The 27,850-nt window shown below is 39.6% G+C and overlaps 1 protein-coding gene across 2 annotated transcripts in view; it reads left to right on the plus strand.

The window, feature by feature from the left end:
• Positions 1-1,429: 1,429 nt before the first annotated feature.
• Galnt3 (polypeptide N-acetylgalactosaminyltransferase 3) overlaps positions 1,430-27,850 on the plus strand; it is a 39,593-nt gene continuing 13,172 nt past the window's right edge. Inside the window, exons 1-4 of one of the 2 annotated variants that reach the window (XM_029562407.1) lie at positions 1,430-1,499; positions 16,308-16,931; positions 21,648-21,820; positions 25,952-26,101. In XM_029562407.1, the coding sequence (XP_029418267.1) occupies positions 16,417-16,931; positions 21,648-21,820; positions 25,952-26,101 (838 nt within the window). In that variant the 5' untranslated portion in view covers positions 1,430-1,499; positions 16,308-16,416. Of the gene's footprint in view, positions 1,500-1,894; positions 2,123-16,307; positions 16,932-21,647; positions 21,821-25,951; positions 26,102-27,850 lie in introns of those variants that run through there. The other variant, XM_008830897.2, reaches the window with a different exon arrangement.

Consider the following 27,850-nt stretch of genomic DNA (forward strand, 5'->3'; position numbering starts at 1 on the left):
TTCAAATGATGTGCGAGTTGTACAAGTCATGCTAGATTCAGAGATACTGCTTTCTTAAGTATCTGTCTCTACTGTAAAACTGACAGTGAACCTTCAGTCACTCCTGATCATCTTTGGCATGTTTTCTGTTCACTCCTCCTAAAACTTTGGACCTACTGCCTTGCACTTTCTTTTGGTAAGTCAGCCCTGTGGTCTCTTTCCGTTTTTTTTTTTTGTTTTGTTTTTTTTTTTTGACTTTACTAGTCCAGATGCCACTGCACCTCTCATTCCTTTGATTCCAGATAAGTATTCTATATATATATCTTCTCCGGCTCTGCCCTTATCAGCTGAAATTATTGCTCTTCACTTGGGGCATCAAAATTATGACATTTTTTCACCCCTGCTTCATTCAGGAGTTGGTGGTGCATAGCAAATGATACAGACTTTTCGATTATACATTTAGGAGTTCTCCCAAATTCCCCAAAGATGAATATTAACCTCTCTCCATTTAAAGGCCAAGAGGCAAAATAGAGTTGCAGAACCAAGCAACAAAACGGATTTTAGGAAATTGATGTTTTTAGCTCTGACCCTAGGGACAAACAATAGGAAGCTAATATGGTATTAGACACTATATACAAGTACCTCTAACTTTTCCCTTTGAAGGTAAGAAGATGAAGGAGCTTAAAAAATGGTTTTAGAAAGTAATCCTAACATGCCACAAACACAGACGTGCTTGCAAAACAATCACAACATGCTAGCTCTTAAGTTTTAAATCCAATTGTAAATGTTGACGTATACAACAGTAGTATGCGAAAACCAATGTTGCAGACTAGCCAAGTAAAGCAAACACCTGTTGATACTGTAGCAATGATTATTTCAAACCCATTTCCAGGTCACACATAAAATAAGCTAGTAAATAAACAGTGTGAGTGTCAAAATGTGGGAGGAAGGCTTATAGTAATGCTCTAGGAAAACCTGTGGCCACGTAATCAAACATGCTACCCCAAAGTGTTTTTAGGTCTTTTTCCATTTCCCTCCGTACTTTTGGGTCACACCTTAATAGTAAGTTCACACAAAGTTACAAAAGCAATTTTGAGTCCTGGTTTTAAGTGCTATTGTCACAGAAACGGAAGGAATAGTGAAAAAGGTGGTGGTGGATACGGCTTGAGTGTCTTAAATACACTGGCAAAACCTTCATGTTCTTAAGAGTGCAGGGTCCCACCTGGCCGATACGTGTGAGAGTCTGAACGCCTCTCCAGGAGACGTAAGCCCTTTCCAGGAAACCACAAACTCTTTCCAAAGTAGAGCAGCAGGGTTCGGTGGCGCTGCTTCCAGTCTCCTGTGGGAATTGGTTTGCCTTGAGTCGATAGCTACCCAGGAAGGGGAGGTGCGCCCCAAATCGGGGAAGCTCACCCAACACCAGAAGCTCTACTTCGGAAGAGGGAGGCGCCTGCTTTGGACGTGAGGCTTAGCTACCCCAGCGCCCGCGGCCAGAAACGGAAACCACTAGCTGAGCTGAAGTGAGTCAAGTGATGAAATCAAGACGACAGGGGAAGGAAGCTCTCGGAGCTAACTGGTGACAAGCTGCTGAGCCCCGCCAGGGAAGCCACGCGGGGCCCAGTTGCCTTCCCGAAGTGGTCCTGGGGGCGCAGCATCCCCTGGGTTTGGGTGAAGAGGAAGGGGAGATGCGTGGGGGAAGCGTCGCACGCGCATCCCGGGTGGGCTGAGCCCGGCTCTGGGTACCAGGTGGTGGCAGCGCGGGATGCGGCGGGGCTTCTAGGCAGAACTCCGGCTGCGGAGGAGTTGCTCGGCGCTGGGCCGGCTGCTCTCCAGGAGCGCTCAGGTAGGCAGGGGCGGGGCTCCGGGCTGGCGCAGGCGCAGGAGCCGGCCTCGCCCCGCCGACGTTGCCGGCGGGAGCTCACCTGGGAGACTAGCTGAGGAAGCTGAGCCTGGCTGCGGCCTCGCCCGGCAACGCGGGAGGCCCGGCGGGAGGCTGGAGGCGGCGGCGGAGGAGCCCGGCCAGCGCAAGTGTAGCCACCGCCACCTGGGTCGCCGCCGCCGCTACCTGCACCTGGCGCCCAGTCTGCGGCCAGCGCCCGGCGGACGCCACTGCCCGCCCTGCCCTGCCCTGCCCACCTGCCAGGTAAGCGGGCGCTGAGTCCCCGGGAGCCGCCGCCCGGGCCAGGGGATGCGCGGGGGCCGGCACCGAGCTGCCCGCGGCCGGTGGACGCGGTCTCGAGAGCCGGTTTCAGTTGCCCCTTGGGGGAGGCCGGGGTCACCTTCGTCGCCGTTGCCCCCGGGCAGCCCCGGTGGCAAGGCTCCAGCCCGAGGATCCAGACCCGGGCAGCCGGCCAGGGCTGGTCCTCGGGAGAGTGGGTCTCTAGTTTAGGCTGCGGACCGAGCCGGGCGCGGCTCGCCAACTTGGGCGAGCAGGTTGCCAGTCCCCCTCCCCAGTGCTCCCGAGTAGAACTAGGACGGAAAGCCAGAGCTGTGCCAGGCAACTTTCCCCGTCTGACCCCAGACCGTGCGAGGCTGCAAACCGCGGCCAACCGAGCCATCTCGATGGTTTCTGACTGTTTTGGAAGGCGCTCTGTGGTCGCGACGCGGACATCCCGCGCTCGGAGCCCTGCACTTTTCCGGGTGCACTCTCCTGAGCAGAGCTGCATCCACTTTCCGGTTTGAGATGGAAGAGCCCAGGTCTCCGTGGCAGGAGGAAATAGAGCTGCCACCCACCAACCACACACCATCCTCTTTAGAGGACCTGTTGACTTAAGGACCTGTGTATCCAGGATCTGGTTGTGCCTGTGGCATGACTCAAAGGTTCAAAAAAAAAAAAAACTTTGTTTCAGGATCCTGCCACGTCTGAACCTGAAAGTGCCAGGCCCAAATTCCTCTCTGCCTAATTAGGTTTTTCAGAAGCCTGAGAATTGAGGGTGAAACTCTACTTACCTTAGACTTAATTCCTCCCTTTTGTTTTAGGAACTCCATCAAGTTACCCTTTTTTTCTGATTTTTTTTTTTAAAAAGAACATATTACTGAATTATAACAATATAGAAGAACTCAAATTCTGTTGTTAAAAATCAGAAAGTTACAACATTTGAATGTGAGAATTTCTGGTTGTGTGAAAAGCTGTGTTTTTATTGTATAACTTTTCCTTAAGTTTGTGGCTATGATATAGGAATAAAGCCACATCCTACAATTATATTCCTTTAAATTTAACCTTTACTGTTAACTGACATCTAACATACACGTTAGTTGGAAGATTCTGAGCTGTTTATTTATACCAAGCGTCTTTCTTTTTACACTGCGTTAACCAACAGTTTTACAGAGGATTTTTAAATAATATCAGTTCCACTCTGTGTTCTGTCTTTGCTAATTTTTAAAATATGTGCTTAAATTTCTCATTTAACTTAAATGCTTTGGTCTATACATACAGCTTGTAAAAGATGGTGCAATTAAAATCTAAAAAGAAAAAGAAAAACCCACAGCACAACAGATCCTAATTGTTAATTCAACCAAATTTTCTGCTTTTTACAAAAGAGCCTCACTTACCCTCTTAATCTTGTCTCCACACTGAGACATTAATGTGCTGAATACTATTGGAAAACCAAACAAGTTTTGCTTCCTAAGGTTTGAATATGAATTTTCACTGGATATTTGGTAGGTGTTAGCAGACTATCTCACCTTTAGGAATGAATGTAGCATGCTCTTGTTAGCTGTAATAACGGGCATCTTCTAGCTGTAGCATCTTCAGGCTCTCCTCCTTGCATTGCTACCTGGTCAAGCCATCCAGTGTGCTGTAAGCTGAAGTTGGGTGCTCTCCCTGAGTTCATCCTGCAGACACTAGAAGTAGTATTATTCTTGTGGCTTGACTCATGGGCTCCTGTATCATTACATTTCACCACCCACGGTCTCACTTATCATAAGATGTCTATCTTTTCTTCTTTCATGTAGTTTGTAAGGGTTTTGTAATTACAGAACAGTCGGTTGTTCTCTGTCCCACGTTGCTTTGCTCAATTCCACCTTGCTCCCTGGAGACTTGGTGACATGCTCTCCTCTGCTTATGAATCTCACATATATTTTGAAGGTGCCATGTGGACTGAAATTTGTATTGCCTTTTGGTATTTCAGAGTGACAGCTAACTTTTGATCCACTTTGAACATTAGTTGTTCTTCTGATCTTTTATTATTTTGGCTTAAAATATGTTTTATAAGGCATAGACTCAATGTCTTCCATTCAGTGGCAATAATCTAGACTTTTGGTTTCAAGCACATTTCCTTAATACCAACATTTTAAAAACAATTTTTAAACCCACAAACCTCAGTTTAAAAAAATACATTCTGTGTTTCATCTCAGTACACACTAGTGTCCATACACAAAATGAAACAAGTTTCACAAAACTATATACAATATGGTGCTTTCCTGTTGAATGTAGCTTTTAAGACCCATTTTTCTGCAAACTTACTTTTCCTCTCACAAGAAAGTAAAAGTTTCATAAAGTCATATTGCAATCCTGTTTAAGCATTTGATTGGGGATGGGGCTTGCAGCTCTAGCACATTGGTACTAGATTAAATCTTTCAAGCATCAGGAGTTACATGAAGTCTCATTGTACATTACTGCATTTCAAATAGATTCTCAGCATGCTGTAGGACTTTTTGGGAAAAGAAAGCAAGCAAACATGTTTTTGTGAGGGGATTTTGATAACAATCATCAACTGAAAGTTTGAGAGAGAAAAATAATTCTATCACTCTCCCACATTCTATTTTTATTCTCAGCTTTATAGATGAGTTATGGTTCTATGGGAATTATAAAAAATTACTAAGGAAAACATGGCCAAATTTATTACTTTTTCATATTCTGTTAATATTTTAATCTTTTATTATGAAACAGATATAAGAGATGAATTACAGGAATCACCTCATCTCTTATAAAAGACTAGATTAAGAAATTAGATGCCTAAGTGACTTGTAGGGATGTAGTCTTAGAAGATATGATTGGATAATTAAGCTTTTCATAGACGCTTTTAAGTTTAGCCCACCTTCACATTCTTAGTGGAAGGAACTTTTCTCTAAAGAAATTATTGCTGCATTTAATATTTTGGGAATGATTAATACCCGAATCAAGTATATTCATCTCCCTGGTCCATAAAGGATAGAAATATATTTGGAATAAGGGATCATTTATGGGTCTAAAAGCTGATTGAGAAGGAGGCATTTTCAATTACCTATCTAATTATGCATCTGGTTAATATCAAGATAATTAGTATTATATAATTTGGGTAATTGTAACATAATTAATGTACTGTCAATGGCAACATTGAATTCAAATCAATTCTAGCAATGGCAAGAGACCAAAGTGCATTAATTTATGGAAAAGGAAAGACAAGTAGGACTCTGAATTCTAGGCCATTAGTGACTGCTGACAGTTAGATGAAACCTCCTTGAGTTGGTCTCCAGATTAGACTTGTGTTTCTGACACTAAATAGAATATTTCCCTGAGTATACCTTTACCCTACACTTGCTTCAATTTCAACTGTGCAAACTAATTTATCTATATGATTGCCTACTGGGTGTCTTTAATTTATCTTACTAACTGGAGATTGCATGTGTGTAAACCAGGACCTTCATGACAGCACAGATAAAAGGTTTCACTTCCTGGAGTCTGTCTGTAGCTATATAATTTTTTTACCATGTCTTATCTATAAAAATTATGTGACTCATTTGTTAGCAAAACTTGAACTTATCTGGAGCAAAGCAAGAGTGAACTGTCAGGAAAATGTCATCTATCCCACTGGTAGGCTGTATCTTGCTACAGAAATAGTGCTGAGTTTGATTACATAATGCTGCCCTAGGCCTTGCTGGAGAATAGTGTTACATTAGCTATGTGAACCACATCACCTTTCTGACATCAAGTAAAATTCAGAATTTTGAAACATATTTGGCTGCAGAGATTTGAGGAGATACATTATGGATCTATAGGGCTATGAAAGTATCAGGCCACAAATCCAGAGGTCATTTTTAACCCTGTTTTCTTAGCCTCCACAATAGTTATGGTCAGAATATTTGTGTCTCTCTAAAATCCATATATTGACATCTAATTCCAAGTGTGTTTGGAAAGTAATTCCATCATAAGGATTCTACCTTCATTGAGGCCTAGGGGAGTTTGTCCCCTAGGAGTTTAGATTTTTGTCCTTCAACTATGGGGGTGCACATAGGAGGGTGTCACCCACGAGGAATGGGCCCTCTCCAGGCATCTGCCAGTGTCTTAACTTTGAACTTCTTGGCCTTCTAAATGTGGGCAGTTAATTTATGTTTATTATTTAGCCCCTGTAAAATACTTTACTGTGCCCGTTGCAACAGACTAACACAGCAATGATCAATTCTCTCAGTCTACTTAACATTTTACACTGTTTTCCCACCACTACAAATTCCTCTACCAGTTCTACTCCCCTGTGTCAGTTATCCACTTTGAGTAAGATACAACACTGGCTCCTTACCTGATTTCTTAGTGGTTAGTCTTGTCATCTTTAAATCCATACTCAGTAGAACCCCTGAGGGTATGATCGTAAAAATAATAGTAATTTGGAACTACTTTCTCCCCTGAATAAAACTCATCAAAAGTTTTCCATAGCCTTCAGGATGGAGCTCCTGGTCCCATAGGATCTTACCCTTGCTTTTGGTTTGGTCTACTGCTGCACCTGTCTGTGTGTACACAAGCAGACATGCACATAAGCCCTTTTTGCTCATTTACGAAGCATGCAACCATTTCTGAAGCCTCACAAGGTGTATGATGTAAAGGTAAGGGACTGGAGGTATAGTTCAGTGGTAGAGCACTTGTCTGGCATGCTAGAAGCCCTGTTTCATCCCCAGCACCATTTTTTTTTAAGTGTTATAGTGGAGGAAATGGTTTTAAGAGGTGACCAAAGACTGGGAGAAGCATTTCACTTTACGTGTTTAACTTAGATCACTGTTATGCCTATCACATTCCTTTGAATCCTGTCATTTTAGGGCCTTTCAGTTCACAGAAGAGCCAGTATTCAGAAGTAAAGTTAACTATGGGATTGAAATATTGTGAAGCTTTTGTTTATAAATATTCCACAACTGAGGACCCTGTGAGGACCTGAAAGAAGGCAGCTGTTACTTAAAGAGTATAATTTGGTTAGACTAAACCAAAAGTGAAAAAAAAAACCAAACCAATAGAAAATAAAGAAAAAGAGTGCTTGATGGTAACTATTTTCCTTTCAAATTTCTGACTAGTCCTTGGCCAAACCCTGTCAATTTTACCCCTACATAAATGTTTCTCAGATCCATCCAATTTTTTCTAAGATTGTCACCACCATTATCTCTTGCCTGGACTTTGGTAATGACCAGTCTGTCTTAACTGTTTTCTATTTCTTTGGGTTGGTATGACACTGCACCCAGAGTGAGGCTTTTCAAGATACTTGGCGATGATGACCCCTTCTCAAAGCCCTTCCACACCCTTAGAGTAAGGCAAAGTTTTTAATGTGGCCTAAAAGCTGGGCATGACTCAGCTGCTGCCACGCACACACCTTTTTCTCATTGCTAGAGTTCCAGTGGTTTTTTTTTTTTTTCTTTTCTTTTTTTTTTTTTTTTTTTTTTTTTTTTTTTGTAGCACCCCCCCTTCTTGCCTCTAGGTCTTTGCCAAGTGTCCTCCTCTCTGCTTGTAAGAAGCTCCTCCCTGCCCTTTGGCTTGGCTTGTCAGCTAATACTCAGACTCAACCTTCAAGTTCCAATTTGAGCTCCTTTTTTTCTTTAGCACTGACTATAACTGGAAATTTTCAGTAATCTCTCCTTCACACACACACTTCCAACCATGCATTAAAAACTTTAGCCTAATCTTAGAAATAAGGTGCTATGTAGTACTTAGGTGTGTATTAATTTATAAATTAGTTTCCTCGAGGCTGGAGAGATGGCTCAGAGGTTAAGAGCACTGGACGCTCTGGCAGAGGAACCGGGTTTGATTCCCAGCACCCACATGGAGGCTAACAACCATCTTTAACTCCAGTTGCAACTCCAGTTGCAGGGGCTTTGACATCCTCTTCTGACCTCCAAGGGCACTGCACAACATGGGTGCACTTACCCACATACAGGCAGTATACTCATACACATAAAATAAAAATAACAGAATATTTTAAAAATAATAAAATAAATAAATAAAAGTTTCTTCACAAGAAGGGTAGCAGAATTTAATATATACTCCAGGTGTTAAAACATGTTTGGGCTTCTAATAGCTACTTATATTTTTATCAAGTAATAGTTCATATTTATCACCATAATAACTGTTGATCTTTGTCTACTATTGCTCATTTGCCTGGCATATTTTAGGCAGGTTGCATGAAGTAATTCATTAACTTTTCACAGCAACCTTATAAAGTGTATACTGTTTCTCTTCTTGTTTTAGAGAAAAGAAAAAAATGAGAGAGTAGGTCATTTGCTTCCATCTATAAGATTAATGAAATCTCAGAACTAAAACTCACGTCCACACAAGTCTGATTCCAAATCCTGTGCTTCTGTCAATCTTGTGTGTAAATAAAGTTAAATGGGATTATTGTTAGATGAGTCACAACTGCAATGACAAAACTCTAGTCTCGCTTGCCGACCCTCTCCTTAGATGCCTCTTTTTGGGCATAGTGTGCTAGTGTGGTTTCTTACTGTGTCGCTATCTGACATTGTCTGCTGACTTCCCAGTATGGTAGATAAATATTTGTCTCTTACACACACACGCAAACACCTCTGCTCATCCTTCTTCAACGTATAATTCTCATCTTTTTTGTTTGCATTTTAGTATTTATTATGATTATGTAAATGTTGCTCACTACAGTTCAGCCATCCATATTGAGGTTGATTTGTTTTGTTTAATTTGGTTTGGTTTTTGAGACATGGTGTCAAAGCCCAGGATGGACTAGAGTTCAGTGTGTGTCCAGGATGGCCTTGAATTCAACATTCTCCTGCCTTAGCCTCCTGGGTGTCATCTGCATGTATGCCATGACACCCAACTGAATATTAGTCTTTAATTGTAGATTTTTTTTCTTTTGTTTGATTTAGAGCCTTGCTGTGATGCCCAGGCTGGTCTCAAACTCCTGGGTCTCTGTGGTCTTTGTGCCTCAGCCTGGCAGTAACTGACACTGCAGGTGTATGTCACTATGTACAGTTTAGAAATTGCTTTTAACCCTAGAGTTCATGTTTAATTCATTTCAGAAAAATTACTTGCCGAATTTTCCCATATGTTAATTGTAGTAAAAACATCTATGTATTCCAACATCTTCTTAGTTTTACATAGTCTAATCCACCAACTTACTGATCCCCTCCTGGATCTATCTGTCCCCTTGTTCTACTTTGAACCATTGCAATCTGGTCTGATCTGGGCCTTTTGTTTGGGATTTCCCTTTGCTGACAGCTCTGAGTCTCTATTCCTTACATGCTGTGACTTTTATTTTTTTTTATTTATTCTTTGTATACAACATATCTTTCACTAGCTTCCTGAGAAACGGTTTGTAGAAGTAGGAAATTTTCAATACTACATCGTGAACATCATGATCCTACTTTACCTCTTTTCTTCCTGATTAATTTAGCTGTCACTCTGTTCAGGAGATTCAGCGTTTTCAAATACATAGACAGCAGAAGGTAAGTTGCTTTCATTGTTGACTGTCTGGCACCATTTTCCTTTAAGAGCAGAGAGCTTCATTAGCCAGTTCCTTCTACCAGGTGGAGAACCATCCTCAATGTCCATCAAGCCTCAGCCTCTCTAGTCTTCCCACCTGCTGATTTACTGAGTTCAGCCGACTGTCCTCCCAAGTCTCTTTTCCAAGTCTCATATCTCTTTTTTCTCATCTCTCAGATTATTTTTAATGGTCTTGTAATTGCCTCTACCCTCCTATCTGACCAAAAATTTCTCTCTCCAAAAATAATTCATATCCAGGACAGTTTTCAAGGATGATCATTTTAACTTTCAGTTTAAATTAGTCATCATCTTGCTTAAAATCCACCAGGGCCTCTCCCATTGCTCCCTTCCCTGTGTTGGATCGAGGCATTCAACATACATCTACCAGGCCTCACTCTTGAAGGCAACTGATGAGCATGACTGCTCATGTGCCTGAGGAAAAGTACCCCGAAATCAGTTGTTGAAAGAATTACGTTTTAGGCTGAGACTGGTTTGTTTCCAACTTCAACTTGCCTAGTTAAGGAAGTATCTCATTGCTTAACCATAAAGATTGGATGACGTGGGAATATCAGAGAGAGCTGGAGAGGTAAAGAGATATTCTGTGCTTCAAATTAGGCACATTTGCCACCTAGTCCTAACAGTCTTATGAGTGACTCATGAAGCATTTAATTTAATTGTGTCACATCTCAGTTGAGAGCAGTACTAAGGACAAGTAAATATGGGGAAAGTTACAAATGCTGGAATTTACATCTTTTAGAATTTCTGGAGCAGGAGTTGGCAAAATACAGCCCTTGTGCTAAATTTGGTCACAGCCTGTTTTTGTAAACACAGTTTAATTGGAACATAGCTATCCTATTCACTTATATATTGTCTTTTTTGAACTACAACTGCAGCATTGAGTAGTTACGGTGGAGACCATATGGCCTTCAATGTGAAAAAAAGAAAACCATGTTGACTGGCTCTTTTTGAAAAGTTTGCTGACACTTCTGCAGTTTGGGGGAAACTGAGAGGTGGAGCATGGGATCTAGGAACTAGTCCTGGGCAAACCTGTAGAAGCTGAATCCACAGTGACAATAGCTGAGCAAGTAGTCTTAGGCCCTTGCTCCCCTTCTTCCCCATCCTTTAATATTCTTAGTCTTAAAAGGGAGAAAGAGCAGATAGAGGTAACCTTCCACTTAGGAGTTTTCATACCCCTTCAGACAGACTTGTGGAGTGCACTTCAGACACTCATCCTCCAACACATTCCATAAAGCCATGCAAAATTCCTTTCTCTAGGATACTGTGAAATGCATCCATGAGTGGTACCTTTGCATCTGTGGAAAACAAATCCATTAAGATTGTTTGCCTGCTATCAGTGGATGTAATAGGATCCCACAACAGAAGCCCAAATGGCAGCAAGCATTTAACCACCAAAGACAAAAGAGATTCATCTTCCGTAATAGAAAGCAGGGATATTGAGCTGTCAGAAAGCATTGCCCTCAGCATCATTTCTGGTAGCTGAGATGTGTTTGGAAGGCTACTGGGGATCACTAATAAATAAAACAGATGGACAACTTTGGTTGTCATAGTTGAGACTTACAGTTTTAGCCAGGTTCCAAACCTTTGTCAAGTCACAGATCCAGAGATTGTCCTCAAATTGACAAACAGCCATTTGCTAAAGATATCTTTGGAGAAAAGGAAGCACTCAAACCTTTCAAGCCAATTCCTAGAGACCAAAAATGCCAAAGTGGCAACTTACCATGGTCAAGTAACAGATGGTGTTGGACTCACAGGGGCCCAGGTTGTCAGTAGATCTAGCCTATGATTATTTCCCTAGTCCCTTAATGTGCTATTGGAATAGACATACTGGATTACTGTCAGGACTTGATATTTAAGGACCATGTGATGGAGACATAATTGGGTGACCTTAGGTTGCCCCTCCTTCTAAGATAGTAAATCAGAAAGAATAACATAGCCCTGAGGAACTTGTTGAGATTGATGTTACACTGGGTTTTTAAAAGATGATTTACGCTTTCTGTCATATCCCCATTTAGCCTATTTGGCTTATGTAAAAGTTGGATGGGTCTTCGAAAATGACTATGGTGTATCTTAATCATTGAGTGACTCCAAATGTAGCTACTGATATAGATGTATTCTCTTTATCCAATCACAGAGTGCTGGCACTTGGTATATAGGCATTGATTCAGTTAATGACCTTTTTCTCCATGCCAGACAAGTGCTATGTGACTTTTCCTGGGGAGACATGAACAAGTATCTATTTATCCCAGATAAGGAAGCAGTGACAGACCAAAGGAACAGTTCTGCTCACGTCTAGCTTAGTGATCCAGTGACTGAATTACCCGAATTACCCAAAGTTACTGAAAAGATCCCCCAGCATGGGTGATGACTTTTAAAAGCTGTATCCCTGAAGCTTTCTGCATAGCTTGCAGGCAGCATTGCCGATTGAAGAGTCAGTCCCCTCTTCTGGCAATTTCTTACTGCTTTTATTTTTTAAATTACATTTATTTATTGTGTGTGTGTGTGTGTGTGTGTGTGTGTGTGTGTCTGTGTGTGTGTGTACACACATATGTGCTCAAGTACCCATGTGGAGGTCAGAGGACAACTTGTGGGAGTTGGTTCTTTCCTCCTATCATGTGGGTCCAATGGATTGAACTCAGGTTGTCAGTTTTGGTGGCAGGTGCCTTTTCCTGGGTCTTAGAAAGATACCCAATGGCCTGCTTACTGCTTTTGTAACTGTGAGAAGAAATCTTGTGAATCTTATAAGTTTCAGGAGCTGTCTAAGCCTTATAAGTTGTATGAGCCTTCTGAGCCTCGTGAGCTTTGCTTCCTGACTCTTAAGAGTTCACTTCTTCCCTTTAGGAGGGAGTCTTTAAATTCAGGGAAAATTGCCACCCAACAACGAGGACCACTAAAAGCCCATTGTATACCTTCACAGTTTTACCTGAGGGCTGGGTTAGCTCATCTGTCCTAAATTAGCCTCTTAGTCATCCCAGAATCTCACAAATCATCACACTGATGTCATGATATGTCTGGTATAGCAAGTACCTTAGATATCTAGTGATGCACATGAGAGCTAGAGGATAATAGACCATCTCCACAAAACTTCCACGTAACAGCTGTCTACTGCCATCTCCATGTATTAAGTGATCATTACATTTGCTAGGCCTCTCATGAATTTTGGAGGCATATGCCACATTTGAATATGCTACTTCAGCCTACCACAGAGTAACTTGTTCCGCTGTCAGTTTTGAATGATGGCTAGAGCCAAATAAGGCCAGGCAAGTCCAGGGAGTGATAAGTTCTGCCATCCTGGCTTCTGAATCTAACGATTTTCTTAGAGTTTGTGACAAAGAAGGCTATTCTATGGAAGCTCTTGAAAGCATTAATATCATCATCACAGCTCTCTAGGATTTTGATGTAAATATACTCCATGTTCAAATAAGTATTTACTCTTTGATTAAACCACTCTGGCTTGCTACTAGGTAAATCCTGAATGCATAATCATAGGCTCTCAAGTTACCATGTGGATCACACTTCCTATCAACTGTATAGTTGGACCTACATAGTTGTAGGTTAGCCATGGAAAGTGGAAACCTACCTTAGGTGGAAATGGTATGTAAATCTGAATCTGTTGGGATCTGGAACTGCATGTCAGTTCATGAATAAGAGCCTTCAGTACCCTTACATGAGGCTGGCCCTTCAACACCAACTCCCATTGCTTTTGGGCCTATGGCAAGGTGGCACACGGGGGCAATGTGTGCAAATCCATTCACTGCTTGTATGGAATGAAAAAAGGTAGAAAGAAGTGACTGGGTGCCAGCATGCCCACAGTGACTGTGAGACGTCCCATTAGGCTCCACTTGGCATTCCACCTCTGAATAGTGCCATGGTGTGTGTGTGTGTGTGTGTGTGTGTGTGTGTGTGTGTGTGTGTGTAGAGGGGGTAAGCCTTTAACATAGGACTCTTTGAGAGACATTTTTCCAAACCACAACACGTTGTCTCCTGTAGCCCATGCCTGTGACTACTTGGGAGCTTTCCTTAGCTCAAATGATAGAGGAAGAAGAAAACTGAAGCCTGATTTACAGGCTGATGAGTTTGCACAGTATCCTGGTAGCATCAAAAGAAGACAGTTACAGAATTCGGCCCTGCCCACTGACAGATGTAAAGATTGCTAAAGAAAGCATATACTTTGTATATGTACAGTGCTAAACCCTATCAGTAAAGTGCTTCAATCACACTGAGGGTAACAGAGACTTCTGGTGTCGGGGCTGCCCACTGACCAGGCTCTTTCTAAGGACACTTCCTCCAGTGCTCAACTTTCTCCAGTATGAAATCCCTATAAGGAAAGCTGTCCTAGAGTTGGTACCATCTCCTCACCCTAGCCCTGCCCCATACTTTCTGCAGGGCTTGACTTACACAGTAGGGGTGTGGCCTCCCAGCTCAAGTCACTGCTCCCCAAACTCTTCACCAGACTCACATAGTATACATGGGAGGTCCCACGGGATTGGGTATCTGCACAGCCAGCTGCCTACCCTCCATCCTAGGCTGCCAGCCCAGTGCTGTCCTCACCTTAGGTGCACATGAAAAGTGTACTTGACTCCTGTTGAAAGTGGTCTTTTGGCCTCCAGAAGCCAGCACAGTCTGTCAGCAAGTAGCTATTCCTGGGAATCCATGCCTCTGTGAATAGCCTCTTCTGGGACTCCTGAGGGCAGATTTCTGGCAAGTCCCACAACTCTTCTTTTGTTAATTCCATAACTTAACCCATCCATCTCCCAGTCTTCCCTTTCTCACACCCAGTGCTATTGAATAATTCCATTTCCTGCACATTCCTTTCCATCACTTTAGTGCCTCTTTTCAGTATAACCTTTACTGGGGCTGATTTTCTAAATGGAACACTGAGTATGCCTCCCCCTCCCCATAAAATCATCAATGCTTAAAAAAGAAGAGGAGAAAAGGTAAACTGACAGTCTCTGGAGTATGTGCAGGCTTGTCCTGACCTGGTCTCTGGCCTCCCAGTCCCTCAGCTGTCCCCCACCCGCACTCCGCCTCTGCCACACACAGGGCCAGCCATGTCTTTTCTTCTAAGCCTTTGTTCTGCTGTTCCATCTCTCACCATTCGCCTGTCCACTTGCCTAAAAGTCACTTATCTTTCAAGATTCTGCTTGTGGGAGCTTTCCATAACATGTCTGCACTCCGTGTTGTCTCCAGTCACAGCACATGCAACTCTGCTTTGCCTGCATACTACCCTCCCAGCCTCTTTTCTTGAAAGTAAGGGTGCCTTAAATGTTGTGACCATAGACTAGCACAAAATTTGACACATAGAAAATATACACTAAGTTTTTTAAAAAGGTAAAACTTAACAGGTCACTTTATTTTTATATGAAGTTCTTAAAGCAACAAAAGTACAAAAATACTAAAATCTCACATTCATGCACAATAGACATCATAACTGAGGCATCTTTGGGGGCCAAAGTGAAAGAATACAGAACAGTCCAATCAGAACTAGTACAAGAGCTAAGTTCTGCCCATTTTGTTTATTCAGCTTATAGTTTACTGCCAGAGACTAAAGAACCCATCTTAGAACTTGTTCTTCTTATTTTCAATTTCATGATACTAGGAAAAAAAAAAGGTTGAATAAAATGTCGGAGTTAGTGTTCACTGTTATAAATGTCATTTTCTAGACTTTAGGGACAGCAGGCATTGTCCCTTTCCTTGCCCCTCCTACTTACTTGGCTGTAATAGTGCATGGCCTGCAGTCAGATCTGCTGAAGTCATGTTACGTATTTTAAGGCATCATGAAGAACATCAGCCTTACTCTGATTCAGGCTGTCATTGATGTCTCTTCACTCACATTGATTCTAATAAACTTGGTGCTCCGTTCTCAGGCTCAATTGCAAACAGTATTTCATCAAACCAACTTCTGCCCTTTGAACCCTGGAGGCTCGGGGACACCTCGAAGAAAGCTAATGCATTTTCTTTCTGCTATTAGACTTCGGGTTTGTGGAAGCTATTGACAGAGCTGCTCAGTAGCAGTGGACTTGATTCTCTCGATCTTCTGACTGTAGTGGTTTTGTCATGCTTCAGACTATCATGCAAGCAAATCTGGAAGCATGCCAGCTGATATATTCGTGAAGCTGCTTTATCATATTGGTTAGCTGCAACAGTCGTTCACTGCTTAAAAGCAAACTGCATAAAAGGTCACTGTAGGCAGATGCTTGGCAGTGCATGTTAGTATACCTTTCCTGTCAATTGACCCTGTGTATAACCTACTTAATGGAGTCCATTTACTCCTTGGTTATCATGTCAACATATTCTTTTTTAAAAACTGAAAACATATTTGTACAAAAGAACTTCATGCATATCATATAGTAGTTATTAACAAAATTAAGAAAAGTGTGTGTGTGTGTGTGTGTGTGTGTGTGTGTGTGTCCCCTGCAAGAAAGTCTTATTCTTTTGCAGGTCCAGTAATCATAGTCGATTATCACAATCATTTTTCATCTAAAATATAATTTTCTTGAGGGCAAAACATCTGTGTATTCTTGTTAACAATAAGAATGCATTACGTTCAGTTGTTGGTTGAATGAATGGATTGTACCATGCCTGTAGGAATGAACAGGTGCTAATACCATCTATCATTTGTTTGTAGGTATTACTATTTAATGACACCATCTTGCCAGCAAATCTATGATAAAAAGTATAAGTAACAAAGGAAATCACAACTGTTATTTGTCAAGTAACAAGCATTTAATGACAGAATGGCTCACCTAAAGCGACTAGTAAAATTGCACATTAAAAGACATTACCATAAAAAGTTCTGGAAGCTTGGTACAGTAATCTTTTTCTTTTTAGTCGTTTTGATTTTAATGCAAAGAGAAGTGAGTGTCCAATATTCCAATGAAGAATCAAAAATGGAAAAGAGCATGAAAAACAAAAACAAAATGTTTGATTTAATGCTGGAAGCTGTAAACAATATTAAAGATGCAATGCCAAAAATGCAAATAGGAGCACCTGTCAGGCAGAACATTGATGTCCATGAGAGACCCTGTTTGCAAGGGTACTACACAGCAGCGGAATTAAAACCCGTTCTTGACCGCCCACCTCAGGATTCAAATGCACCTGGTGCTTCTGGCAAGCCGTTCAAGACCTCCAACTTGAGCATAGAAGAGCAAAAAGAGAAAGAACGCGGGGAAACAAAACACTGTTTCAATGCTTTTGCAAGTGATAGGATTTCTTTACACCGCGATCTAGGACCTGACACTCGACCACCCGAGTATGTTGAAGAATGTTCATTTACCGTTTATTGGCAGGGTTTTCAAGGAGCATCCATTAACTAAAGGATTTACTCATTCTTTAGCCACAGTGAAGCAGAAAATCATCAAATGCTGTCCATTTAATGTTTGTTTGATTTTTGTTTATAATTATTGAGGCTAAGCATTCATAGCTGTACTTGACTTGGCAGGTAGAAGCATGAGATGTTATCTTGTAAATTAGAAAACTGACTTCTAGATCTGACATGTACACAGAAGGAAAGTCTTTATTCACAAATGCCACAGTTTCCTCATCTATTAGGAAATTTTGGACAGGTTTTATAGAAAATGTAAGAGGTTAGTTCTCTGATATACTATAGAATAGAAATGTTTTCTAAAGTGTGGCAAGGTTTTGGAGCTATTAGGTAAGGTAGTTTTTTGGTTTATAAATATGTCACATGATTTGTGACCACTGTCAGTGCATACTTATATTTCAGAGTGCCTTGCATTTTGTATGCTTCAAGGGACAATTGTTCTAATTGTTCCACTTTTCAGAATTGTTCCACTTTTCAGAATTGTTCCACTTTTTCAGGAGCTTTATTAAGTTCTTATATAGAGTTACCTCCCTTAAACTACAAAGAAGCCAATATTACTTGTTATTAATTCATTTTATTTAGGTGCTTTTCTCAATTATATACTCTTGAATATTTGCCAATTATATTTCTCAATTATATAGACTTTTCAGGTTTTTTTCTCTGCATCCTTAGTTAACTATTTTGTTCCCTGTAAGGTGCTGTTCAAATGTTGTATTTGAATTGCAAGGGGTGAAATGAATTCTAGCACCCTCAAGTCATCAGTAGAGATTTGAAAGTTCAAGACAGGCAAAAATAATGAACCAATGCCTTCATATTTTGTTTCCTGGTTCTGACAGATATATTTGAGAGTGACTCTAAAGAAAAAGAGCTTTGTGCACACTGGTTCATTGTTTTACTCAGGTTTTCCCAGATTTATGTGTGAACACCTACTCCAAGTACACAGATCCCTTAATGTTGGAAGTTGTATAGGTTGGATTTCTGTAACTCTACTCTAATTCTGTGTAATCCATCATCGTAAGTTGCCCATAATTTTAAAGTAAATGTATGAAAAAAAAGGATGCCTAGAAAAATGCTCTAGTGTTACGGAGGTCCTGCCTTTCTTGTATCAACAGATTCAAATGTTGTATTTATATTTTACTAATGTTGGGAGGATTTTTGATTAAAAAGCAATCCACATAAAGACTCATTGATCATAATGTTTTTTTTTTTTTTTGAGACAGGGTCTCACTCTGTAGCCCTGGTTGGCCTGGAACTGACTATATAGAGCAGGCTAACCTCAAACTCATAGAGATCTGCAGGCTTCTTCCTCCCCAATGCTTTGATTAAAAGCACGGGCCACCACGCCTGCCATCATTACGCATTTTTTTGTTCATTGAAGTGTCAGTTACTATCAGTTTAAGATAATCATTTTAATTCCAACATTCACAAGCTATGATAATGTTTGATAACTTTAATTACTGAGCAAGTAAAAAATCAGCTAAGCACATTAACAGCAGTGTTTGGTTGGAATTGGAGATCTACTAATTTGCTGGTTTCTGAGCAAGGTTTTATAGAGGTGCTGAAGAACTGCAGATCTTTTTCTAGAGTGATGAGTCACATTAGTCTAGTTTCTCTGAAAGCTAGGTGACTGTGTGTCTGATCATTTATTACATGCCAACTTTTACAAATAGCCTGACAGTAAATATAGGTGCACTGTGACAGGTTATTTTAATTGTGCTGTTTTAAATGATGTGAAATGGGTTTTATAGCATAAATTTACCATGTAAAATGGATGGAGTTTATAAAGTTATGCTGGGAAATTTTATTACTTACATTAATAATATAACTGAACTTTTACTCTGACTCCCTCACCATCTTTTTTCTTTATCTTTTGTTTTTTTAATTTTTTTGAAACAAGGTCTCACTGTGTATCCTTGACTAGCTTAGAACTTGCTGTGCAGACCAGCCTGGCCTTGAACTCACAGAGCTCCACCTGCCTCTGCATCCTGAGTGCTGGGATGAAAGGGGTGTACCACTACACCTGGCTTCACTCTAGCATTTTAGATTAGAAGTTGTCAGTTAAGCAAATAAATCTCAGTTTAAATTGAGCAAAAGCCTTGCATGATTAAATTGATAACATTTTACTAGTGTTTGTACAGTTTTGTAGTTTTCATCTTTAAGATTTTATAGTTCTTGACTAATATTATATAGTTATTTAATATTAATTGGCTATGTGGCAAGTAAAGGTAGGTTTAAAAAAAATAGGCCCCAAATTCTATTCTTTCCCTAAAATGCAAGACAGTAAGTTCTGAGGTGGTGGTGGTACCTCATCTTCTTCTTTTGAAAAACAAGAAAATATTATACCATAGAATTTTTCAGAATTTTCTTTAGAGTTTATGTTGGTTTATAAACCTTTATGTATTAAAATATGAGCTTATATTTAGTAATTTATTTCTGTGTCATTGTGGTTCGAGTGCATATGTAAATAGCTTATTTGAGTTTTATTTTTACTTGATAGTGTATCCAGAATTCAGTTTACAAAAAGTAATTTGCTTTAATTCTACAAAGCAAGAAGCTTCTGAGGCTGAGTGGCTCAGTGGTAGAGCACTTGCCTCCCATGCAGAAGGGCCTGGCCTCAGTTCCCAGAATGATTAAAACAAAGGAAAATAAAGCGGTCGGCTATTCCAATAGAGACTCCAAAAACAATGCAAAATGAGAGGAGTGCAGTGTTCGCTTCTCATGGTGCAGTTCTGGTAACTTTGAAATTCTGAAGGCACTAGAGAGCAAAAGCACTCAGAACCCCGCTACCATTTCCTCCCCAACTTTGCTGACACCCCGTCTTCATAGCTCCCTCCAATCTAATTCTTTTTTTATGCTATAAACATTCCACCATATGGACCTGCTTTTAGTAAAGGATGCCAAACACATTTCCATTAAGGTAACTTGTAGATTTTGTTTTTTTCTTTTAGGCCCAACTATCACACTGGAGGCTATCCATTGGCCTTACAAAACAACCAGCATATGTTGGGTCTTAATCTTTACAAGTGAATGATTTACTTCTTATCTCTGAATTTGAGCAGTGATGTTTGGTGTTCTCATACTGCATTTATAGTGTGGGAGGAGCTGACCATGTATGAGGATTATATAGTCTGCTGCCCCAAATTATACAGTCATTTATGGCATTGAGTGACTTTATACATACAGTTGCCTTGTTAACTAATTTTTTCACAGACCTCACATGGTTTATTTTATGCCCCAGTGTTTTAAAGCCCTCACTCTGTCCTTATCTCAACTCTTTAGGCTAATGACTGTGATCAACTTGACATCTCCAGTCTTAAGAACTGGAGACTGTACTGAACCACCTTTACCTACTGCCCTAATATAAATGGTTTTCTTTGAGAAAGACAGTGTTATAAAAATGAATTTGATCCCAATTTGTAACTAATGTTTTTAGGTAATTGGTAATACTGCTAATCAGTCAAGGCCACTTAGTTCTTGACCTATGTACATTCATGTGGAGATATAGAGGCACAAACTGTTTAACAATGATGTAGGTCTTTAAATTTCTAAATGTGGGGGCTGGAGAGATGGTGCAGCAGTTAAAAACACTGGCTGCTCTTGCAGAGGATCTGAGTTTGATTCCCAGTACCCACATGGTTGCTGATAACCATCTGTAATTCTAATTCTAGGGGCTCCAACACCCTTTTCTGACCTCCCTGGGCATTGCACAACATGGGTGCACTTACAGATGTGCAGGCAATACATTTACACACATAAAATAAAAAATAGCTTAAATTAAAAAAATTTTTTAAATATGTCCTGTTTGAAAAAGCATCACAATGATGGATTTGGGGGGGGGGGGCCTCTTTTGAGACCAGGTCTCTCTGTAGCTCCAGCTGGCCTGGAACTCTGGAACTCACAGAGATAGATCTGCCTCTACCTCCCAAGTGCTGGGATTAAAGGTATGCACCACTACACCCGGCAAAATGATATATCAGTTAAAACAGTGGAGCATGTATCAGAGCAAAGTCTTTAAAGCAGGTGAAAATGGTGCTAAGTATCTTCTAATGATTTTAAGGACTTGTGTTTATGGTTAGCTGTTTTTCCATTTTGATTCCATATGTAAATTAAATATTAAATTAACTTTGAAATACTTAGGAAACAGATACTTACAAACATAGCTCATTTAAAATAATTTCTACAAAAGTGAGTATTCAATTAACGAGGTTAGGCAATTTATGTCACAAATTAGAAAAACGGGTGACTTATGCAAGAAAATATTTTGTGTTTTATTTGAACAGTTGTTAGAATTTTTCTTTTTGCACATTTCACTTAGCGATTATATTTTATTTTAAAATGTTATTTGTTTCTAAAATTAGACACTTGAGAAAACTTTTACCCATTATAAACCATGCCAGTGAACATGATCTAGGATGAATGATCTCTTTGTAAAACTTTGTTTTGATCTATTTACATTTATAGGCCATTCAGATTATGTCCTAGGAAGAAACCTGTCTGCTGTCCTCTTTGCTGATAATGATGAAGCAGTGATATTTTTAGCAATTTATAATTTTATAATGTAAAAATGTAGAATGTGTAGAAATGGTTTAGCAATGTGAAATAAAATAATGGAGGTCATAATTGTTCTACTCTTTTGACTTCTAGATGTATTGAGCAAAAATTTAAGCGCTGCCCTCCCCTGCCTACCACCAGTGTCATAATAGTCTTTCATAATGAAGCGTGGTCCACGCTGCTTAGAACTGTCCACAGCGTGCTCTATTCTTCACCTGCAATACTGCTGAAGGAAATCATTTTGGTGGATGATGCTAGTGCAGATGGTAAGAAAGCACATGCATATCAATAAACCCAAGTGCTGTCCAAAATTTGCCTGGTTACCCTGTGCTCTGTGTGTGCTGTCTCAGAACCTGAAGTTTGGATGGTGTGCATATGACCACTGAAAGGAGATCCTCAGATGCCAGATTTGAATGTTTTGGATTGTGGGGTGTTATGAAACACCATTATTCATAGCCATAGTCTGGATGTAGACCTTTCATTCTAGAGCATAGTGGTTAAGAGTACATATGTGACAAGTAAAGCTCCCTGGGCTTGAATCCTAGCTCTGGTCCTTCTGCCATGTGAACATGACAAGTTACTTAACTCTTCCGCTTCAGTTTCTTTATTGATAAAATGGGGATAACATATTGTATCAAGTTTAAATTTTGCCATTAGTTTATAAAGCACTAAAAAAAACTATAGCCAAATAAATTGATATGCTGTTGATTATAGGAAGTGTCTCATCACATAAGTTAGAATTAAGGAGACACAGAAATAATGCATACCTCTGAGGTTGTTTTAAAAAATGAAGGAGCTAATATAAATATCATTATTTATAAGTAATATAAATAATTAATGTTACAGACTGACCACATTCTGTTTATTTGGGCATTTTTTTTCCTGTTGGAGTGCTGAGGCTCTAATGCAAGGCCTCAGGTAAAGCAGCCAATTGCTACACTACTGAGATATCTCCCCTGACCTTATATTTAAAAATATATATATATTTCAGTAATATTTTCAAAATTAGGAATGTTCTTTAGACCTCTATTTCTACTTAAAATTATAAATCAGATACTAAGTTGCATACTTTAATTTCTAATTTTTCAAAATTATAGATATTTTAAGTATGAAAAAACTTACCTCAGTGATTACAAAATTTACTCAGGTTTGGAGTCAGAGTCTCAAAGGCTTAACCACAACTCAAGCACTCAGTTGTTTCTTCATTTGTAAAATGGGGACAACATACTCATCAAATCCAGAGTGCTGTTAGGTACGCCATTATTTTATGTAGATGAGAAAGGAAATTAGAAGGTGCCTATTAGGCACCATTCCATCGATTACAAGATATATCTGTATTCCAGACATAGTAATAAGTGAATATGAAGTGAAACTATTAACCTGTTTTTTTCTTCATATCTATGTATAATTCTAAATATTTCCATGGTTTCATACTTAAACATTGTGAGTAAAGTGAGGTACTCAATATAGATAAATATTGAGGCAGGAAAAAGTTGTTTGAGTCCAGAGATTTTTGGGACATTTGAGACCTATTTTCCAAGTGGGGAAGTTTTGTTAATGCAGGTCTTCTGGAGTCAAGTTATACACCATAGTTAGGTGTGGTGCTATAGGCCTACAATCCCAGCACTGGAGAGGCTGAAGCCTAGGCCTATAGTAAGACCCCCACAAAACAAGCAAACAAATAGATAAAAGCAGAAAGGAAGAGAAGAAGGGAGAGGAAATCAAGTTACACACTGCACAGGTCTTTGATTTGAAATTCTAAATATCCTTTCCTATCACCACCACTTAATTGTAATCGACTGGTTCATTTGCTGTTTCATCTGGTCGTATTGTTGCTCTTTCAAGTTCAACTGCAGCCAATGATGATGCTTGATTAAGATCGTCATTCCATACATGTTTACCTGAAAAACAACCACTAAATTCTGGAAATCTAATCTTTGGTTTCTTGAGTGTCTTTTCACAGTCAATTCTTATTTTTCTTGATTTTCCAAGTAGTGAGACAATAAGGATGCAGTAAGTTTGCTTCTAATGAGCATTCAGTTGGAAGTTCCATCTTTATCTAAGAGCACAAACCAAAGTATTGAAGTAAAGGACATCTGAATGAAAAAAGATGCCCATTCAGAGTCTTCCTGTATTAACCATTTTAGTTATTTTCTCATTTTCTTCCCCAATCACTGTCTAAGCATATTTACATAATTACCATTCTAAAATTAATATTTTCACACAAAACTACAGCCCCCTTTTTGCCTTCAAAGAAAATTGTTTAATGATAAACTAGACATACCTCCTTAACCATTCATTCTGCCTTTTCCCCAGAATGTGTCGTACAGCAAAGAATGCCATCCTTGGCATGGGTCACTCTGCTTACTTTCCACCTCACCCGTGAAGGAGGTCTACTTGCTCAACGATCTGCTTGTTTTTGCAGTATTTATAGCACTTGACAATAAATTTGAGTGGGTTTCTTGGCAAAAGTAATGTTTGTGCACTAGTGTAATTAGCCTCATTGAATCAACTGAGTTACCCAGTGAGTACTCCTGTGGAATATATGGCTCTCTTTGCAATAAAGGAGCCAGTGGAAAGCCAGTGGTTGGTAGTGCAGATCTGGGATCCAGGACTCAAAAGCTGAGGCAAGACGATTATGAATTCATAGCTAGCCTAGGCTATACAGTACACACACACACACACACACACTCTCTCTCTCTCTCTCTCTCTCTCTCACACACACACACACACACACACACACACACACACACTCCTTTGTGAAGTAGAGACTAGTCCCAAATTCACAGTTTTACAGAAAAGCAGCCTGAAGCTGTGGATATTAAGTTACTGATAAGATAGTGAAATCCCAGAGATAAAAGAAACAAAGGTAATGTTTTCACAGTAGGGCCTTGTGGTAAAGCCCTGTTTTAATGTTGTTTGTTCAGCAATGTCTTATCCTATCCTCCCAGTAGTCACCCGAGCTGCTAAATCTTAGTATCCCCACCTTATAGATAAGGAATCTAAGGTACAGAAAAGATTTAAAATAATTTAGCCAAGGTCAAACAGCTTAAAATTAATGCTGCTTTAACCCAGGACTTCTGATTGGATGTAATTTTGTGTGCTGCTTCTCTAAAAAATAAATGTAGTTTGGAGTGAATTTCAGGGACAAATAAGAATTTGAATACATTTCAAAGTTTAGTAAATTTAAGCAATAAGGTTTATTGAAGGGACCTATAGTAGCTCTATTAAATAAATCCCTGTGGATATCTTTGAAATTTTACAAATCACTTAAAATTGCTTAGGAATTTACTTATCTACACATTACAATCTTACATGTATTTAAAAGGCTAATTCTGAGATATTTGCAAGTTAGGATTTTAAGTCAATAGTGAAGTGTTCAGATGTGTTTTTCCATGAGTGTGGCTCCTGGAATCTTCCTCCCCTTGTGAGTGCTTTAAATCACCATTCTCACGTGCATCGTGGAGGAACTGGAGAACACCCGTGTTACTCTACAGAGTGGCAAGCTCATGCACTTGTCTTTGAAATATGGCAGAAGCAAACATACATCCTCATGATGTTATTGACTTTCCCCATATTTCCATATGTATTCGAGGTTGTGCTCTGGGGCTAAGGAGGCCACTTGAACTTCACTATTCACATAACAAGAATTCAAGAATGCAATGGCAAGCTAATTGTGTTGGTATAAGCCTATAATCCCATTACTCTGGAAACAGGCTGGATAACTATATATTCCAGACCAGCGTGGGCTATATAGACAATCATGTGTGAAAAAAGCAACAAAACAAAACATCACAACAAAAAGAATTTCATGGAAAAAGTAGCGCTAAGAATGTTTAAAAATATGAGCAGCACTTGATTGATAGCAGCTTTCTATCACCTGTCACACTTCTGTTCATCATGTTTCTCATCTAAACTTAAATATGGAATATCCTGTTAGGTGCAATTCCTATGACCTTGTCTGTTTTTAACTGCCTGATTTACTTGTTTCTTTTTACTTTTATGTCCCCAAACTCCTGTAGCCCTGGATACCTACTAATTGCCTTTTTCTCAACATTCGGATATTAAATTATTGTGATCACTGCCTAACTATCAGAGAACTCTTGATAGTTTGCATTTCTTGTCCATTATGATTTCCAACCTTAAGGACCAATTTAAAAGTGGCTGAATATTTTCTTTACTAGACCCTCATCTGAGCTGTCTAAACTCCTGGGGTCCACCACATGTGGGTCTACGCTGGATGAAGTATACAGGATAAATAAGAGTTATAATATTAGCTGATACGGTAGTTACAACTTGCATACATAGTCCCTTTTTCCATATTAAAAAGTTAACTGGCAGAATGATCAAATGTTGGCATTTGAAAAAATAAATTCTGATACTTTTCTTCTTTACAGACTACTTGCATGGAAAACTAGAGGAATATATAAAACAATTTTCTATAGTAAAAATAGTCAGACAAAAAGAACGAAAGGGTCTCATCACTGCGCGGTTGCTTGGGGCATCAGTAGCCACTGCCGAGACGCTCACATTTTTAGATGCCCACTGTAAGTACGTATGTGTTGATGAACTATAACATTTCTGCCCAATTCCTGTTAATTTAAAAGTCAATTTTCTTTAGATGATGAATTCCATTCTCTTGAACAGCATTTTTAACTGGTAACATCAATAACAAGCCAAACAGATAATGGCTCTGCATAAGAACTTCATGTACAGAACCCTGGCCTCTGCGTTTACAATGCTCTGCTTTCCCAGTGGGTCATTCTTGCTTGGAATTTTTTTTTTTTACCCCATGTATTTATTCTGTCCCAAGAAAAAGGAAAAACAAAAAGATATTTTTCTTTGCTAGTTTTGATTCCCACACTTTAAAAGTTTTATTTAGTATCCTCAGCCCTGTCATTCATTAAACTTTGTCCCAATGCTGCCACATTTTTTTTAACTTTGTATTTCAGTACTGCTGCTGAAGATTTGTGGACCCTATTGTGTCTAGTGGGGGGGGGAGGCATCATCTCACCTCTGGTGTCTCTCCATGAATATTGTTGCCTTTTATTTTTGTTGCTGTTTGAGTATTTATCTGTTTTAATTTTTTCAATGTCACTTTTTATAGTATTTAGAAAGTATTTTACAGTCTATGTGTAATGGATATGTTAGGTGTTAATAAACATTGCTTAGTCCCCAGAGCTGCAAGTTTTATGAATTTTACTCTTTATATGAATGCTTAGCTTTTAGCTGTACAGCTCTTAGATTACACTTGACCCAACAACTGGTTTTTGAGCATACACTAATTATTACAGAAAACTGTGGATTTCCTTGTGTTGTTGAGAGCCTTTGTATCCTGTGTTCCCTTACTCTAGCACTTGAAAAATGAATAGAGATCTGGAGAAATTTTTAAAAGGAAAAGCAGCTCTCTAGTATTTCCTTTTCTGGTCCTAAATTGCAATAAGATCTGACTGGGCATTTTTTCCCTTCTGGACAATGTGACTGATGGTACTTCTGGACCATAACTGCCAAATTTAACCCAATGATGAGCCTGAACTAAAATGTACTGTCTGACCTCACCTGTGTGATGTGGTACATCATGGATCAAGACTAGGATCCAGACCTTCATGGACTCCCTGTTCCTACTCCACTTCCATCAGGGTTACAGCAACTTTGAACAATCCTACTTATCCACTAAATTCAGAGCATTCTGAATTTGGCTTATTTTCTTTTAAGGCCCAAGGAGAAAAAATGAAGGTCTCAATTACTGTATCTTAGTTGGAGGAAAGGGAAAAAGTTTAAGTTAGAATTCTTTGGGGTTAAGTGGAAAAGTTCTCTTCATTCAGAGCCCATTCTTAAAGAGTTCCCATTTTAAGAGGAGCTACAAATGCATTAGTGTTCATTTGCCTATTATAGGAGAAAAAGATCATATTCTATAGGAATTTCTCCTAATTTTACTTTTCCTTTTTCATCTTCTCATCACAAGAACTTTTAAGAACGTTCTCCTTTAGAAGTCTACCATGTAGCATGGGGACTGCAATTAGTAATGTGCTGTATAGTTAGAAGTGGCTGAGTAGATCTTAGATATTCTCACCAACACAACACAGGTGATGGATCTCTTTAATTAGCTTGATCGTGGCAAATGTTTGACTGTGGCAGTGCATACACATACACACACACACACACACACACACACACACACAAAACATTTTGCTGTATCCAGGAATTACACTTTTTTTTACCTATTACAACTCAATAAAGCTGAAAAAAAAACCACCCATGTATGTATATTCACATGATTTTGTTCTAATTTCCCT

This window comes from Nannospalax galili, unplaced genomic scaffold (genome assembly GCF_000622305.1).
Source record: "Nannospalax galili isolate Female #2095 unplaced genomic scaffold, S.galili_v1.0 scaffold514, whole genome shotgun sequence".
In the NCBI taxonomy this organism is placed as follows: Eukaryota; Metazoa; Chordata; class Mammalia; order Rodentia; family Spalacidae; genus Nannospalax; species Nannospalax galili.